Source organism: Pseudopipra pipra, chromosome 5 (genome assembly GCF_036250125.1).
Source record: "Pseudopipra pipra isolate bDixPip1 chromosome 5, bDixPip1.hap1, whole genome shotgun sequence".
Lineage (NCBI taxonomy): Eukaryota > Metazoa > Chordata > Aves > Passeriformes > Pipridae > Pseudopipra > Pseudopipra pipra.
The window spans coordinates 71,676,154-71,692,651 of NC_087553.1; the positions used below are offsets into that span (position 1 = coordinate 71,676,154).

General features: G+C 47.3%; 1 protein-coding gene across 1 annotated transcript in view; it reads right to left on the reverse strand.

The window, feature by feature from the left end:
* LOC135415045 (store-operated calcium entry regulator STIMATE-like) overlaps positions 1-14,802 on the reverse strand; it is a 33,727-nt gene extending 18,925 nt beyond the window's left edge. Inside the window, exons 1-4 of the mRNA XM_064656550.1 lie at positions 14,559-14,802; positions 3,320-3,368; positions 2,310-2,405; positions 512-633 (exon numbers count right to left, since the gene is read on the reverse strand). Of these exons, the coding sequence (XP_064512620.1) occupies positions 512-633; positions 2,310-2,405; positions 3,320-3,368; positions 14,559-14,667 (376 nt within the window). The 5' untranslated portion in view covers positions 14,668-14,802. The remainder of the gene's footprint in view (positions 1-511; positions 634-2,309; positions 2,406-3,319; positions 3,369-14,558) is intronic.
* Positions 14,803-16,498: the final 1,696 nt, after the last annotated feature.

Genomic DNA, 16,498 nt, shown 5'->3' on the forward strand with positions numbered 1-16,498 from the left:
GGGGCTGACTGAGAGGAGCTTTTCTGATACTTCTCCATCTCGAGGCAGGAATTTAAGAAGAGAGAGGCCAGACTTGGGAACTCAGTTTTGGGGCCACACTGTGCCTGGCTGATGGCTATTACAGCTCAAGGGAAATGCAAGGACAACTCCACGTTTTGAAAGGAGAGGCAGGGGAAAAACCCATGAAAGAACCCCACAAAAGTCACCACTACCACCCCCAAACATCTTAATATATCCCAGGACATGCATAGGATAAATTATCCACTCAAAGAAACATTCAGCCTTTCACCACCAACCTGCTACACTCAAAAGTGTGCTTGGCAAGGCAAGAGTTACCCAAGACCTAGTGATGTCCCAGCATTTAACACCACACTCTAGGAGCTCCTTGGAGAAGGGGTAACAGAAGGCTCACATGTTTTAGCCCCAAAATGTAGTTCCTGACATTTTCTTCTTCCCATTCCCAGTTGGGAACATAACCCAGCCACCTTTGTGTGGAGCAGCTGACACCTACCATACTCTCCAAAGACCAAGTAGGTGTATTTCTTGTTCTGCACGATCCAGGAGACAACTTTCACACCCAGCCAGATCAGCAGCATCCCCAGCGTGGCATCAAGGATGAAATTAATAAGGTACCTAAAAGCAGAAGGAAATTTTCAGTTGTGTTCTTAAGTCTTATTCAAAATATTTAATTTCAGTATGGGAATCAATAAAAACCCCCAAGAGCTTCAATAACTGCACTTAACTGTCAAACCTTCCTTCCTTTCTCTGTTATTGGATTTTTCCTATAGCCTTACCAGCAATTTTTTAGTTTAAAAGCCTGTTTAGGAGAGAAGGGAGCAGGCTCCACCAGCTCTCTGGCATTCTTCATTTATTCATACAGCATTAAATACTTCCTGGGCTAGACCTGCTTGAAAGTTACCCTCAAAATAGAATGCTATCCATTTGCAGCATCTTTTTTTTCTTATTAGAACAAAATCCCAAGCTTCAGGGGAAACAAAACTGTTCTGGAATTTCATACAAGAAAATGGCAGCTTTTTGGACACCACAGCTGCTCTACAAACCGGGCAACAGAAGAGGCAAAATGTCCATTTTACTGAACAGCTGCAAGAGGCTCCTACAAGCAGAGACACAGACAGAGGTAGGTTTTGGGAGAGGTGATGAGCCCTGGCTCAGCAGCAGCCACCCTGAGGTCCCCAAAAGCCTTGAGTTCAGGGTCTCCACTGCAGATCCAGGAGCTGAACTCATCCCTGCCAGGATATTTGGGCTTGACAGGTTTGCTTGGCAGCTTTGGTTGTTTAAGCGACACTGGACAGAGCACCAGAGGCAGGAGAGCCACATGGACCTTCTGGGGATTTGGAGGGTTCAAGAACTAATCCAGGGCTTGGTGTTTTAATGAATACCAGAGGGGGAAAAAATAAATCTGAGGCTAATGTTTTTTGTGCAGTTTTCCATTATTGCAATATTTTCTGCCAGATTTCTGCAGCATGAAGAAAATGCCAAGCACAGAGCTACAGGAATGAACATTTCCTTTTCCAGAACTCAATACTGCCTCTGAATCAAGAAACTGAAAACAACAATCTGCTTTTGATATGCACTTTGAGCGCACAACATTAAGTTTTTCTACATCCAAAAGCTCAGACTAGCTTTTTACAGTTTCCAGCTGCTGAAATCAGAGTAGTCAATACAAACATGAGGCTCTGGTGGTTTATACTGGGCAGGACATGTAGTGTATGAGCCTTAAAGCCCAGGGACAGGGCTGGAGGCTTTTAAGTTGCCTGGTTCAGGATGACAAGTCAGGCAGCACAGGGAAACATAAAACACACATTAAAAATAAACAAAACACCCAAAGGGCACAGCATAAGCATGAAAAGGTTTCTTTTAAAGGTGTCTGTTTAAAAAAACAATACATCATTTTAGAGGTTTTATGTAGCCCCAGCCAAACTTGTGTCTGCTTAAAAAAACACATCAAGGTGCAGCACTTTAATACATAAAAAGGAGACAGACCAGAAGGTTTTCAGCAGCATTTTGAAGCCTAGAGGAGTTTCTCAAAATGAGATGAGGTTAAATCTGAAACGAAATTTATAGCTGCAAAGTGGCTGAAGTAAAGGTGACACTTCTACTTTAAGTCTGAAGTCTGGCTTAGAAATCCCCCAAGCAGGACCAGCAGACTGCAAAACAGACAACCCAGACCCCAAAAATAAGCTCAGCAGGGTTTATCCCAAGGTTTCCACCGTGTATGATCCTTCCCAATATGCTTCTTCTTCCTTTGACAGAGGTAGGGCATGAATGCAAGTGCCCTGTGTACTTACAGAGAGCAAGGGTCCTCTTCAGTGAGATCTGACAGGAAAACATTGGCAAAGTGGATGAAGAGGGCACCTATTGCTTGCTTGGAGGTATCATAAAACCTGGAGAAAACAAAAAGGCAAAGAGATCTGTGCCCTGAAGCCCCAGCAGCAGAGCAGTCACACAGTGAAGGGCCCACATGGATCTGCTTTCCTCCAGGATACATTCCTGATGCCCAAGAGGTTATATGTGCTGTAAAAACGGCTGTTTGGCCAACTCCAAATACTTAAAAAATAAATCTCACTTCAGCACACAGCAGTTCAGCAGATCTGCTGCTGAGCTTTACCCTGCAGCAAAGGGCAGTTCACCCTCCAGCTCAGCCTCAGCTTTTCCAGCCAGCAGTAGGTGCAGGGAAGGTGTTCAGCTACTTACAAGTTTTGCACCTGTACACAGAGAACTGGATTGAATTCTGAAATTATTTTAGATACAGAACCAAACCGAGGTGACTGGCAGGTTTCTCATCACATTGGCTGGTAGCTCCTGCTGCCAAGCCAGCCTGACCATGTGCTGATCCCACCCACACCTCTCAGCAGCCCCTAAATCCTGAGATACAGAGGTGCTTTGTAGAGGTGTCTGAAGCCAACAGCAATTCCCAGCTACCTCACATCAGCACACAGCCAAACCTGCTGCTGGTCTATGTCTGAGCTGGGTCAGGGGACACCAAAGGGATTAACTGAATTTAAGAACAAAATTTGACCCTGTCTGGGAGACAGCCCAGGTGCAGGTGTGTCAGCAGACTGGAGGGGACCATAACCCTTGGTTCAGTCACCTACAGTAAAACAAGCTTTTCTGAAAGAGCTGGGCAGGGAATTTCATTTCTAGGGAGCACCAGCTACTTTATGGAGATTTCCTTGGGAAGCAGCAGCAGAACATTTCATTTTACAACTAAGTGTAGAGCAGGCCTAGAAGATTGTTAATATAAGAGAAAATAATATTATATATATGGTCTTTTTAAACTTCAACTGAAAAATCTCACCATATCCTCCAGGGACGCCTCTCTGCCTTTGGTTCCTTAAATCGTTTTACTGCAAAGAGAATTAGAGAGGTTCCATTAACCAGCAGAGTTGAGCTGATACACATGTGCAACCTGCACCCACCTTCACTACAAGAGCAGTCAAAAAAATCCTGAAGGACCCTCAGAATTTGCCAGTCTGAAGCTGAGAAAAGCCAAAGGACCTTCCCAGGGTAGTGGGGGAATCACTGTCCCTGCAAGTGCTCGAAAGCAGATATGCTGCTCAGAGACATGGTTCAGTGGTGGACCTGGCAGTGCTGGGTTAATGGATGGACTCAACCTTGGAGGGCTCTTCCAACCTTAATGATTCCATTCTGTGACTTGATGCAAACTAACCAAGAGGCAAGACATGCACCCACGGGTCAGGAGGATGAACAGCAGAGGTGTTTGAAGATCCACGTGTGCTTCTGGCATCCCTCAGCAAAAGAATTCCCATGCCATGGGCAGTGACCTAAGGGAAACTAGAGAGGGTTCACCACTACCTATCAGCCCTAATAATTTTTCCAGGCAACTTGAAATCATGACAGTGATAGTGAAATGACATAGCCCAAAAATCTGGTAAGGTTTTGAGTCTCAGCAGTGCACTAAGGCAATCTCTTCCTTGCAGTTAACAGGACCAGAGGATCTCTGAGGAAGCAGAACCTCCCACACATCTCCAGCATGAAGTGCCAGCCCCCAAAACCTGTGAGCCTGCATGGCTCCAAGCTTGTGCCAGCTAATAGTAAAATAATACTTCAATTACACGATATTTTGCATGCCCACTGGCTACCACTGTGGAGCAGCAGTCTGAGACACATGGCTCCAGTACCACCAACCACAGGCTCTGAATGAGATATCTGAAGTAACTCTTCCTTGAAAACACATAAGGTCAGGTTACTGCTCTGTTCAGTCCAGCTGTATTGGAGCACTCAAGCTGCTGGCTGAAGCCACACCACCTGCCCCAAGGGACAGCCTGGGCTCATTCCCCTGGGAAATGCCTTCCTGGTTCAGTCTGGGAGGATGCAGGGACTTCCCTGACAGGAGCCTTGACATTTCAAAAGGGCAGCTTTGTACTACCTTTCCTGGCAAGGTGGCAGGGCAATAAACAAAAAGATGATAGTAACAGGACAATGGGGAACTGTTTTAAACTAAAAGAAGAGATATTTAGACTAGATATTAGGACAAAGTTTTGTACTGTGAGGGTGGTGAGGCACTGGCACAGGTTGCCCAGAGAAGCTGTAGTGCCCCATACCTGGAAGTGTTCAAGGCCAGGTTGGAAAGGGCTTGGAACAATCTGAACTAGTTGAAGGTGTCCCTGCCCATGGCAAGGGGTTGGAACGAAATGATCTTTAAGGTCTCTTCCAAATCAAACCATTCCATGGTTCTACAATCTCCCTAACCTCAGCATTTCAGTCAAGCACATGCAGAGGTTTTGGTGCCACTCTCAAATCCACAGAAAACCAGCTTTCCAATGACCTGATCAGTTATCGCCATTAATGAGTAACAAAGCATCAATTAAGTTATACCAGGCATTGCTGCAGCAATCTGTGTCCTACCCCTGTCCAGAAAAAAAGCCTGTTTTCCCTCATCCAGCTGAATCCTACCACAAGATATCCCTGCAACAATGACTTCCATCAGTGCAGACAAGGTCTACCATCTCCAATGCCCTTCAAAGGGCCTCTTGAATTTCATCTACCCCAACCATGAGACCCATGCACCAACCAAGCTGTTTGAAGTACTTAAACCAACCCTCAGTTCATGGGCAAAGACCATGATGCTGCAGAGTAGGTGTTGGAAGGGTCTTCAGACCACCAGCTGACCACTAACTTGGCCACGAGAGCACCAGGGATGATTTTCATTATTTTCTTAATGAGAAGTGACATGTTATGTATCCACAGCCACTCAGGCTCAAAATACAGTAATTCAGTGTGATAAGATGACAAGTAAGAGGTAAGAAGTTAATGGTGTGGTGCCTTGTTGAACACAGCTTGTCATGCCTCATTAGATTTAAGAGAGTTATCTGAGACTGTGTAATTATCAGAGACAGTAAAACTGTTGTATTAAAGATAAAAGCTAGTATTATAGAGAAATAATTAACTGCTTAATAGGGCATTTACTGTGCAGAGCTGCAGCAGGCTGTCTCCAAATTAAACCAGAAATCCAGCCAAGATTACCAGAGCTTAACAGGGACCAGAGTCATTTGGTAGCTGTGACCCAGTGTTTAGGGGTGATGTTAAATCCACACTAAAGCAGCATCAGGTCTTAGAAAACTCAAGGAGATGAGGGAGCACAGAAAGGTTCTGGAGCAACAGGCTGAGCAGTGACTGCAAGGCATCACACTCCTCTTCCAAGGCCTGCAGGGAGCCAAGCCATGGCAGGCACAGACACAGGCTCAGCTGACTGACACTGGAAAAAGGCTGAAGTCTCCTTTGCTCTTCAAAAACATGCCTCCACTCACTGGGGTCAACTCAGTTTTCCACCAGCTGTAGGCATGGGTTTGCTACCACAGCTCAGACAAAATAAACCTTAAGGGTGGATCGATCTAAGAGAAGTTGTGCCTGCATCAAGCAAACAAGACATATGTGATATTTAAATTCTAGCACCCACAACCAACTAAAATTTTTGAAACACTTTAAACCAATTAAAAATTGAGTTTAGTGCACACAGAGCTATACAGGATGGGAGAGAACCCCCTCGCAATTCAATTGAAAATGAGAATAGTGTGTACTGGGTCTACACCAGAAGACAGGAGGAATTTGTCTTTCCAACAGTGCTCCCAGCAACAGCATAGATTATTTTAACTCTGCTTCCCTTCTCAGCTTTGTCCACGTGCAAAGCAAGCTGGCTCATGCAAGGAAGCAACATTACTGCACATCTTGGGAAGAAATTCTTCATTATGAGGGTGATGAGACACTGGCACAGGTTGCCCAGACAAGCTGTGGATGCCCCATCCCTGGAAGCGCTGAAAGGCAGGTTGAATGGGGCTCTGAGCAACCTGGTCTAGCAGAAGGTGTCCCTTCCATGGCAGTAAGGTTAGAAATGGATGACTTTTAAGGTCCCTTCCAACCACTCTGTGATTCCAAAATTCTCTAAGAGTCAGGAGAAGAGGATCCAGGTCTATCCCATTGAACAGGAGCCACTCAGACATTAAACAGTTGCCATCACCACTGAGATGAAAGCCTGCTTTCTTGAGGGTCTGTCCTCACAAGTTACCACTCCACCCCTCCTTGGCTCCAGTCACTGCAGACAAAAAGCTGTGAAGCTGAACCAAAAGGGAAGGAAGATGAGTGACAATTTGAGAGACATACCCTGCCCACAGCTGAGAAAGGCTAGGGCAGGAAACAAAATACTCCCCAGCCCTTCCTCTTCAGTCAAGGACAATAAAGATTATACAGGCTTGAAGTCCCCTCAGAACCACCAGGCTGGGTGGAAGCTGACAACTCCGTAAGAACCAGTGAAATGTCAAAAAAATTTGGGAGGAGTCTTCAATATAGATCTGTAAACAGTTAGAAAACTAGAAGGTAAAAGCTCAGTGACAGCTATTCTCACTCCTTTCCCAGGGTAATATAGAGGTAAACATTTATTGTGGTGTTCTCTAGATGCAGTAGAAAGAGAACAGAGAGCTTTGCCTGCTCTAGACACATAAAACTACCCTGAAGTTGCCTGAGCTTGGAGCAACCAATGTCCCACAGTTTACTTTTGGTTTTAAACACAAATTCTCCAATTATAACTAAGACAAGGACAGCAACAACCATCCAATTTCCTTGTGCTGTTCCTCACCCCATTCATGGTGGAGCATCACCCCTGCATCCCCCACTGACCCCACATTGCATTCAGGTAGACCTGCTGCTGATTTGTGCATCAGCACAGGTGCCTTTTATCCCTATTGGAAATAAAACCCCTAATTTAGGCAGTTAACTGCAGAATCAACCAGCTGCAGATTAGCAAAACAGGCTACCAAGTCGGGTTTCTGCAAAATTATAAGGGAAAACTTACTTCCTTAGGAGGTGGTTAGACATGCTTGGCTGAGAGTCAGACCACCTCCTTGGTAAATCTTACTGCAATCAACCACAGGATTCAAAAGTTGAGGTTTGGAAGGGAGATGTTGACTCAACAGACCAGGCTTTTGGGATCTGATTTACAGGGATGCAGGCCTGACCCCACAAAGCTCAGCAACAGGCCCCAGGGGATGGATACCAAAAGTGAACTTGATACTAGAAGTAGTTAAAGCATTAAGAGACTTAAATTGTGAAAGATCCAACAAAAATAAAGGCTGAAATGCCCAGAAGAGGCATTTAAGATGCTTTAAGACAGGGATTAGCTAAATTGCCTGTTGTAAAGCCCACGTCCAGGGCCACATCCCACTAGCAAGAGGGTCAGGACTTTATTTCTGGCCTGTGCAAAAGAGAACTTGGAGCTACTGTACCAGGGAGGAAACAGAAGCTCTTCCCCTGCCCCACCTCCGTGCTACTTATAGGCAGTACAGTCTCCAACAACACATTTTAACCCATTTTGCAGGACACACCCTTTCCCAGGCTTTTTCCAACTCCAGGCAGGAAAGAAGCCAACATGCAGGATGCAGAGCCAAAACCCTGGGGTCTGCACTATTCTTAGGCTGAGCCTGCAGCTCCTCAGACAGCTCCACACAAGACACAATGGGAGGAAGCAGCAGACACTGTTTGCTGAGAGCAGCCAAGGTGCTGCTGCCCAGATAAGTGTGAAACAGGCACTCTCCCATCAGTTCAGGGAGCAGCAAAAGTCCTGGTTCTCCTCCTCAAAACACCTCTCAGTTGTTTAAGGAGACTGATTGCTACTGACTTACATCCCCTGATCTGCACAAGGTGTATTCAGTCATTCCCTCCCAAATACCCTCGTACCAGTGCTACAAGAAGATAAGAACCTGTAGCAAAACTGGCAGAGGGGATACTCTTGGGAAGGAATAGAAATGGAGTTTATGTTTCACGGAATCATTGAATGGTTGGGATTGGAAGGGTCCTTAAAGACCATCTAGTTCCAACCGCACCTGCCATGGGCAGGGACACCTTCCACTAGACCAGGTTGCTCAGAAGCCTCAGCTGGAACCTTCATCCTTCTGGAGAGTCCAACTGTCCAAATGAAGGCCACAGAGTACTTTGGCGTGGTTCTCAGTTTTAAGTTCTACCCTTTGTGCCTTATTTCTGTGCAGATCTTTAGAGCTGTCATTACAACCAGTTGCCAGGTGTCACAAACCAAAGCTGTGAGATAACAAACATTAGTCATGCTTTGCAGACTAATTATTATTACTAACAGAGCATGTTATTTGATGACACAATAGATCTTGCAGGAGACCTGGACTGGGGATGGAGTCCAAATCAAATGCAGAATGCCCTGGGGGAGGCAGTAGTGACTCTCTTCTTTAAAATACCACTACATTTCAAATCAGTCCCTTGAAAAATGGAGTTAAGACAAGGAAAGAATAAAGTTAAGACCAGAAGATCCAAGATCATTACAAGAAAACACCTGAAGAACGAAGTGATGCAACTGGACAGTTAGTTATCATAGAACCACGGATGGTTTGGGTTGGAAGGGACCTAGCTTCAACTCCCTTTTAATGTTCAAGATAGCATTTTATCCAACTCCAGCTTTAATCACGAAAATCTACCTGCCATACAGTTTTCTGACAAATCCTGTTAAAAAAAAACAGCTGGAAATTTAACAGACTCCTTAAAGCTTTACTTGCTACATCTCTTAGCTACAGAAGACTAGTTTCCCTGTAAAGTTCCTTGTAGAGTTAAGTCACCCAACAACATCAACTGCTCACCACAGAACCAACTCAGCAAGGTTCTCCACTGCCCACGGATTAGAGCGAACTTCTCACACAGCTCCACTCTGCCAGCTCATTTCTCAGCTCACCCAACCCACTTGTTCCTTCAGGAACCAGGAACCTCCCAGCCCCTGCTCAGCCACAGGGTTTAGCTGTTCAAAAGGTGACAGCCAGGAAGGGGTCAGTGTAATCAGCAGCTGAAATTCAAAAGCCCTGTGGAAAGCTGTGTGCAGCTTAATGAAGCACACTGAGGGCTGCACAGACCTTCCAGCCCACAAAGCACAACACGTGTTTTCAAGCTCAGCCAGTTTTCAGATGTACTGAAGCAGAAGAAAAACGTACTGAGAGTCCTGCCATGTGCAGCTTGGTGCTTAACCCACAAACCTACATGTAAATTGGCTGCTACAGGCAGCAAAGCTCTGCCAGAGACACAGTTAACCTCTGGGGTTTTGCTCTTCCCAAGAGGGAAAAGCACTTACAGGGGTGAAGCTGGAATTTAAATACATATGTGTGAGAACAACCAAAATCACACACAATTACACGTTTGTGTGAGAGGAAGCAAAGTCAGCAGAGCCTGTCTTGGGCACAACAAGCCTGTAGTGCTGTTGTGTCCTGAGCAGATTTATTTCAAAACAGAATGGGAGTCTGGACAGATCAAGTGTTCTATCATTTATTTCTTCTCTTTCCTGACACGGGCTCACACTTCCACCCACTGTTATGAGATATTTTCAGTGTAAAATCAAAACACAAACCAGAAAGCACTTAGGATACTTTGGAAGCACAGAAACAGTGCAGCAATTCAAGCCATGTGCAACAACAAGCCTGAACTTAGCACTGGGGCAGGATCACAGAATGGTTTGTGTTGGAAGGGTCCTTTAAAGGTCATCTAGTCCAACCCCCCCTGCCATGGGCAGGTACACTTTCCACTACATCAAGTCGCTCAGAGCCCCATCCAACCTGACCATGTGAATGTTTCCAGGGATGGGGCATCCACCACCTCACTGGGCAACTTGTTTCTGTGTTTCAGCACTCCCACTGTAAAAAAATTCCTACTATATTTACTCTAAATCTATCTTCTTCCAGTTTATAACCATTACCCCTCGTCCTATCACTACAGGGCCTACTAAAAAGTCCCAAGAGGTGACTTAAGAATCTGGTAGAAATGAATACCACAGCTTCCACTCAAATTTCAGACAATCCCATACCCAAGGATGCTGTCTCCCATTTTCACTAACCAATTGCCCATCATACAGGAGAAAAATGCACCATAAGGTTAGTTGGTCAGTCCACAGAGACCAGGGAAACACATACCACAGAGCAAGGGGATACTTCTGATATTCTTTAACAACTGTTTTCTACCACTCCTCCTTTCACAGGAAGACTGGCAAACTGCTACTCTGTGGTCCTGTCTCAGGACAAGGTACTTGGATAAAACACCATCCCAGGTGTTAACAGAGCATCTCCATCAGCAAGTCCTGCCTGGGGGGTCAGCACAAGGGTCCCTACTGCCAACAGCTCTGCCTGTTTAGACTAAGAGTTTACCCAGCAATGATGTACAGGAGGAGATAGAGGGACATTGCTGTCATATGAGGCAGGATCAAGAAATTTTCAAAGGACAAGCTGAAATTCAAATTTCGCTGTGAGAAGTGGACTGTTGAGCTCAGTACAGTGTAGCTCTCCTTGCCTGGCAGCATAAACACTCTCCCAGAACTAAGTCTATTTTCACACCTACAGCACAAGTTCTACTAAACCTCATTCTGGAGCTCAGAGGGTTGCCAAGACAGTTTCAGGAAGACAGATATTTGGAAGAAAAATAAATGTTCTTACATGTCCTGCACGCTGTTTGTGGTGGGGTAGAAAGTAAGTATACCAGCTCCAAAGAAAACTTTTTCCATTCACAATAGAATTGTAAACTGGAATTCCCAAAATCTGTTAATTGTGTACTCCACTTAATTCACAAAAAAGGCTATAATTCATGCTGAATATCTCACCTCATTTCAAAGGATTTTGCTGTCCAGTGTGCAAACCTGGACACTTTTGCTAGTGTACAGCCCCTTCCTAAATAAAATTTTAAACAAATAGCAGCAACTGTAGGAACTCAGCCCTCAAAAATCACACCCAGCCTCTGCAGCTGAGGTAACTGCAATGCTGCTTCTTCCACTCAGCTGAGTGATGCTCGTGGAAAAGCATTACAAACTACTTCAGATGGGATTGCACAACTATCCACACCCCTCAGTGTCATGACCTCCCCAAGGGGAAGCTCTTGCACAGGAATCCAGATTGCCACAACTGTGCAGCTGCTAAACTTCACTGCCTCTGCTTTCAAGTGTTGGTGTTTCAGTTCTCCCAGCAAGTGTCCTTACAGCCAAAGGGCCTCCAAAGCCACCCCAGGCAGGTGGGAAGGGTAACACCTCATTGCCATTTGATTACCAAATGCAGCAAAGCTGCAACCAGAGCAAGCCTTGGACCACACTGGAATTAGGCTTGACTATAACCTTAAAGACCTTCTTGCTGGAAAAGCAAGAGTGTGTTTGTAGGCTGAAATGAACTCTGTCATCACTACTGCTCTTGGTAGTTGACAGACTGATATAAACCTACTAAATAGCTTTCCTGACTCCCTAGGATTTATTTCTGGGTTCTGTTTTTACCACATAAAGGACCCATTTCACATACCCCACTGCAACCACCCCACTCATCCCATTCAATCACTCAAGTCTAACTTCCTCCTTTGTTGGGTTTTCCTATCAGGTTGGCAGGAGAAAAACCTGTCCACGGCTCCAAGAAACAAATTCAAGGACACAAACTCTTCTGGCAAAAAAACATAAAAATTTACCCTTCCTGCAATGGCCACGCTTGGGACCCACATCATGAGTACTCTGAGCACACTCCCTGCACAAACACCTGCAAAACTTCGCAGAGCACCACATTTATTTTTAGTCTGAGTTTTTCTAGGTGTTTCCAAGTGCTCTGAACAGTAGCCACACAATTTGGAAGTCTTATTTACTCAAATTCAGGTCCTCCTATAGCTGAGCTGCTGCTTTAACACAGAAGGAATGGAAAAGGCACTGGCTTGGGTTTGGACAGGAATTTCATAGCATGGTTTGCCTGGGAAGGGACTTTGAAGACCATCTAATTCCAACCTTCCACTAGTCCAGGTTGCTCCAAGCCCCGTCCTACCTGGCCTTAAACACTTCCAGGTATGGGGCAGCCACAGCTTCTCTGGGCAACCTGTTCCAATGCCTTCCCACCCTCATTGACCTTGTTTCCACTCACTGACCTGTAGGTGTGAGCAAACTGGCTGGCAACATGCCAGTAAAGCAGAAATCAGTCATAAACACAACAGAAACACACACCCAGGAATGCCACAGTACTGAAGGAAGCAGTATCAAAGAAGGGCTGACCCCAGTGACAGCAGCATCCCAAGTTCTGGATGATGCAGTCATCCAGCTGGGACTGCCTGACTTGATGCTGGGCTGGATGTAGTGGAGATGCAATCGAGTTCCCAGGAACCCTTTTACTTGGCTCAAGATGCTTCTACACCTCCCAAAGACTGGAGCCTTCTCCTTCCCAGAAGGCTGCCAACTGACAGAGCCACAGGAATAGCCCAAAAGCTGCAAGTTTTTGCCCAACATAAAGCCATTGGGAAGCCCAGTACAACCATCATGGGTTAGAAGTCAGCACAGAAACAGCCTAAGACTAGATCCAAGAAAGCCTCTGGCTGGGAGTGTGTGACAGGGGCACAGATAAGACCCAGCTGGGGTGGATTAGGGACCACCAGCCCAGCTGCAGCCAGAGGAGGTGCTGTGGTTGGGATCCCAGTGTTGTAAACACATCTGCTTTTGGGGTCCCAGCCAGCAGTTCCTCCACAGCTTTAGTCACTGAGCTGATTCACAACAAAACCACAGAATCAGCTTTCGGTTTCTCCTCATTAACCCAGATGTTAATGTTCAAGGAAATATCAGCCCTTCCACCAGGGGAAGGACAGCAGTTAGCCCAGGGCTGATGATTTGCTAGAAGGGGTTATGTAGCCTCACCCACAGAGGTATTTTGACATGATTTACCGGTGTCCTTGATTTTATGAGACACCCCATGGAGTTTACAGGACAATTAACCCATATGCACGTATCACCAAGGGGAACAGGAACAGAAAAAGAGATCAATCTCTTCTTACTGTCAATATTTGGTGAAACACAAGCAGTGACATGTTGCAACTGGGCTTCTCCAGCTGGAAAACGGTATCAGTTATCGCTGGGAAGAACATGTTGCAGTTTTCTCTGGCAGCCCGGCGTTAACCGCAGCGCTGGAGCCTTTGAAAGTGGTTTCCAGAAGGCAGAGAAGGGCAAGAGAACCTCAAAATCTGCAGCTACTTAGCCAGAAAAGTTGAAAGTTTCAGTTCCCTGTCACCACAGGCTTTCAAACAAGAAAAACAGATCGAGTTCTGGCGTGTTTTTCAACTTGTGTTAAACCACTTAACCCTTAGAAGTAGCAACACACACATTGCTCTGAGCAAAACGCAGCTGCAGCACAAAACAAGAATAAATTTTCTCGGCTCTTTCAGCATTAATGTTCCCCCCCTTTTCACAGGATCACAGAATCACTGAGGTTGGAAAAGACCTCCAAGATCATCGAGTCCAATCATTAACCCAGCACTGCTAAGTCCACCAGTGAACCACATCCCTAAGTGCCACATCTACATGCCTTTTAAATCTCTCCAGGGACGGTGACTCCCCCACTGCCCTGGGCAGCCTGTTCCAACTCCCCTTTCGGGGAAGAAGTTTTTCCTAACATCCAACTTAAATCTTCTCTAGTGCAACTGGAGGCCGTTCCCTCTGCTCCTGGAAATCAGAACCCGCGTGATTTTTCTCCCTCCTCAGCTGTTTTCTCTCACTACCCCGCTTCGCAGCAACCAGCAAAACACGTTCTCTCCGTAAACTCCTTCCCCAGCCTCTCAAGCCCGGAAACTTTGCAGCTGAAGCAAAGCTCAACAAAACAGCATCGCAACGCAATTAAAGCACCCTCACCCAGCAGCGCCGCACGGGACACCCGCCCCGTTTTTGTCAGCCCCTCCCCAGCAACTCCCGCGGTCACACCAATAGTTTTTACCCTTCATTAAAATTTTCTAAGTGACTGAGCACTGGCTCGCACAAGCGCGGCCAATTTTAGCAGATTATCGCCGCACGCTCGCGGTGCTTCATTACCATCAGATTAGGGCTGGGGACGGGAGTTTTTTTAAGACGGAGCATCTGGCGCTGCAACTGCCGGCTCGGGAACATCCACCCGCAATCCCACGGGGAGCTAAGACACAAAACTTGGGTGTTTTTAAGCGAACGGGCGCCCCCTCCCCGAGCATCGCCGAGGCACCGCGGGTTCCCCCCGGTCCCCCCGCGGGCAGGGGGTGCCCCCGAGCCCCCCGGTACTCACGCATGAGGGTGCTGAAGGCGCAGAGAGCCAGCAGCGCCTGCAGCAGCACCCCGAAGCGCCCCAGCAGAGCCCCGCTGCCGCAGCCGTGCGCCGGGCGGGGGGCGGCCATGGCACGGCGGGGTGGGATGGAGCGGGATGGGGCGGGATGGGATGGGACGGAGCGGAGCAGAGCGGAACTGTCCTAACTCCGGCCCCGCCGCGCACAAAGGCGGCCCCGAGCCGCCCCCGCCCCCTGGACCGCCCCGTCGGCAGCACTCGGGGCGGGGCGGGGAGGGGAGCGGGAATGGGGAGGGGTTGGGATGGGATGGGATGGGAGCGGGGAGAGAGTTGGGGACGGTGGCGGAGTTGGAGACGGTGGCGGAGTTGGAGGGGGGACGAGGACAAGGACCAGATGAGGTTGAAGATGGAAATGGGAACGAGCATGAATACAGGGATAAGGATGGGGATGTTGGAGGGGTTGGAGACGGGGATGTAATGGGGACAGAGATGGAGCCAGGGATGGGGATGGAGAAGAAGACAGACGGAGATGGGGTTGGGGATGGAGACGGGAACTGGTATCAAGATGCGGATAAGGATGGATATGTGGAAGGGTTGGAGATGAGGATGCAGTGGGGACAAAGATGGAGACAGAGACAGGGATGGGAATGAGGATGAAGATGGAGAAAGAGATGGGGATGGGAATAGAAATGGGGATGGAGACAGGAATGGGGTTGAAGATGAGGATAAGGATGTGGACATGAAAGGAGCTGGAGATGGGGTTGCATGGGGAACAGAGATGGAGACAGGCAGGCATGGGGACGGGATAGGGATGAGGATGGGGACAGAGATGGAGATGGAAACAGGGATGGGGATGGGCATTAGGATAAGGGTGGGGACGTGGATGTGGATGAGGTTGGAGATGGGATGGAGATGAAGGTGGGAATCAGAATCGAAATGGAGGCAAAGACAGGGATGTAGAGGGAGACAGAGTTGTGAATGTGAATGAGGATGAGAACAGAGATGGAGATGGGGATGGGGGTTCTGTTGGGGACTGGGGTGCTGGGTTGGGGAAATTGTGCTGAGGTTTGGAGTGCTGGGTTAGAGAAGTCCTGATGAGGAAAGGAGTGTTGGACAGGGAAGGGTGGATAGGGATCCTGACGGGGTTTGAGATGCTGGGCTGAGGGAGTCCCAGAAGTGTTTCGGGTGCCAAGATGGGGAAGTTCCAGCAGGGTTTGGGTTGCCCTGGCTGGAGAGGTCCTGCCAAGGTTTGGAATGCTTGGCTGAGGAGGGTTGATGTGGATTATGGTCAAGATTGGGGTGTGAAGTTGAGGGGTTCTGGCAGGGATGAGTGTGTTGGGTTTGGGAAGTCACAGTGGATTTGGGGTACAGAGGTCCTGGTGAAGTTTGGGTCACCAGACTGGAGAGGGTCCCAGCAGGGTTTTGAGTGCTGAGTTCAGGGGAATCCCAGTGGGATTTTGGGTCTGCTGATGGGATCAGGTTCTCAAACTGCAGCCTTAAACCTGTTTTTTTTGCTATTCTGTGTGTTGTGGCTCCCACCCCTCTTTACAGCTCCCTCCCCAGAGGGTAGGTTTCATTTTTTCCTCTCTTTACAATGTACCTGAGGCCATTTTAGGGACCACTAAGGTCATGCACTGGAGTTTTCCTCCCTGATTTTGAAGGGTGGGAGCTTGTGTTTAGTTACAAAACCACAGAGGCTGCAAATCTCATCATAGCACATGACTCTGAGCAATGGCCTTAAAAACAGTGGTAAATGAGACAAGAAAATCATGGGAGCTGGCCTGCTTCCCAAGTAGGTCCAGTTTACAACACAGGAGGGAATTGTGCTATACATGAGCTTAGGAATCTCCTGTCCTGGGTTGGTCATTAGTGCCAGGCTTGTTCCTTCTCCAGCTGCCTGCACTGAATTTTCCCAGCCCTTCAACTGAGCCAACCAATGTGAT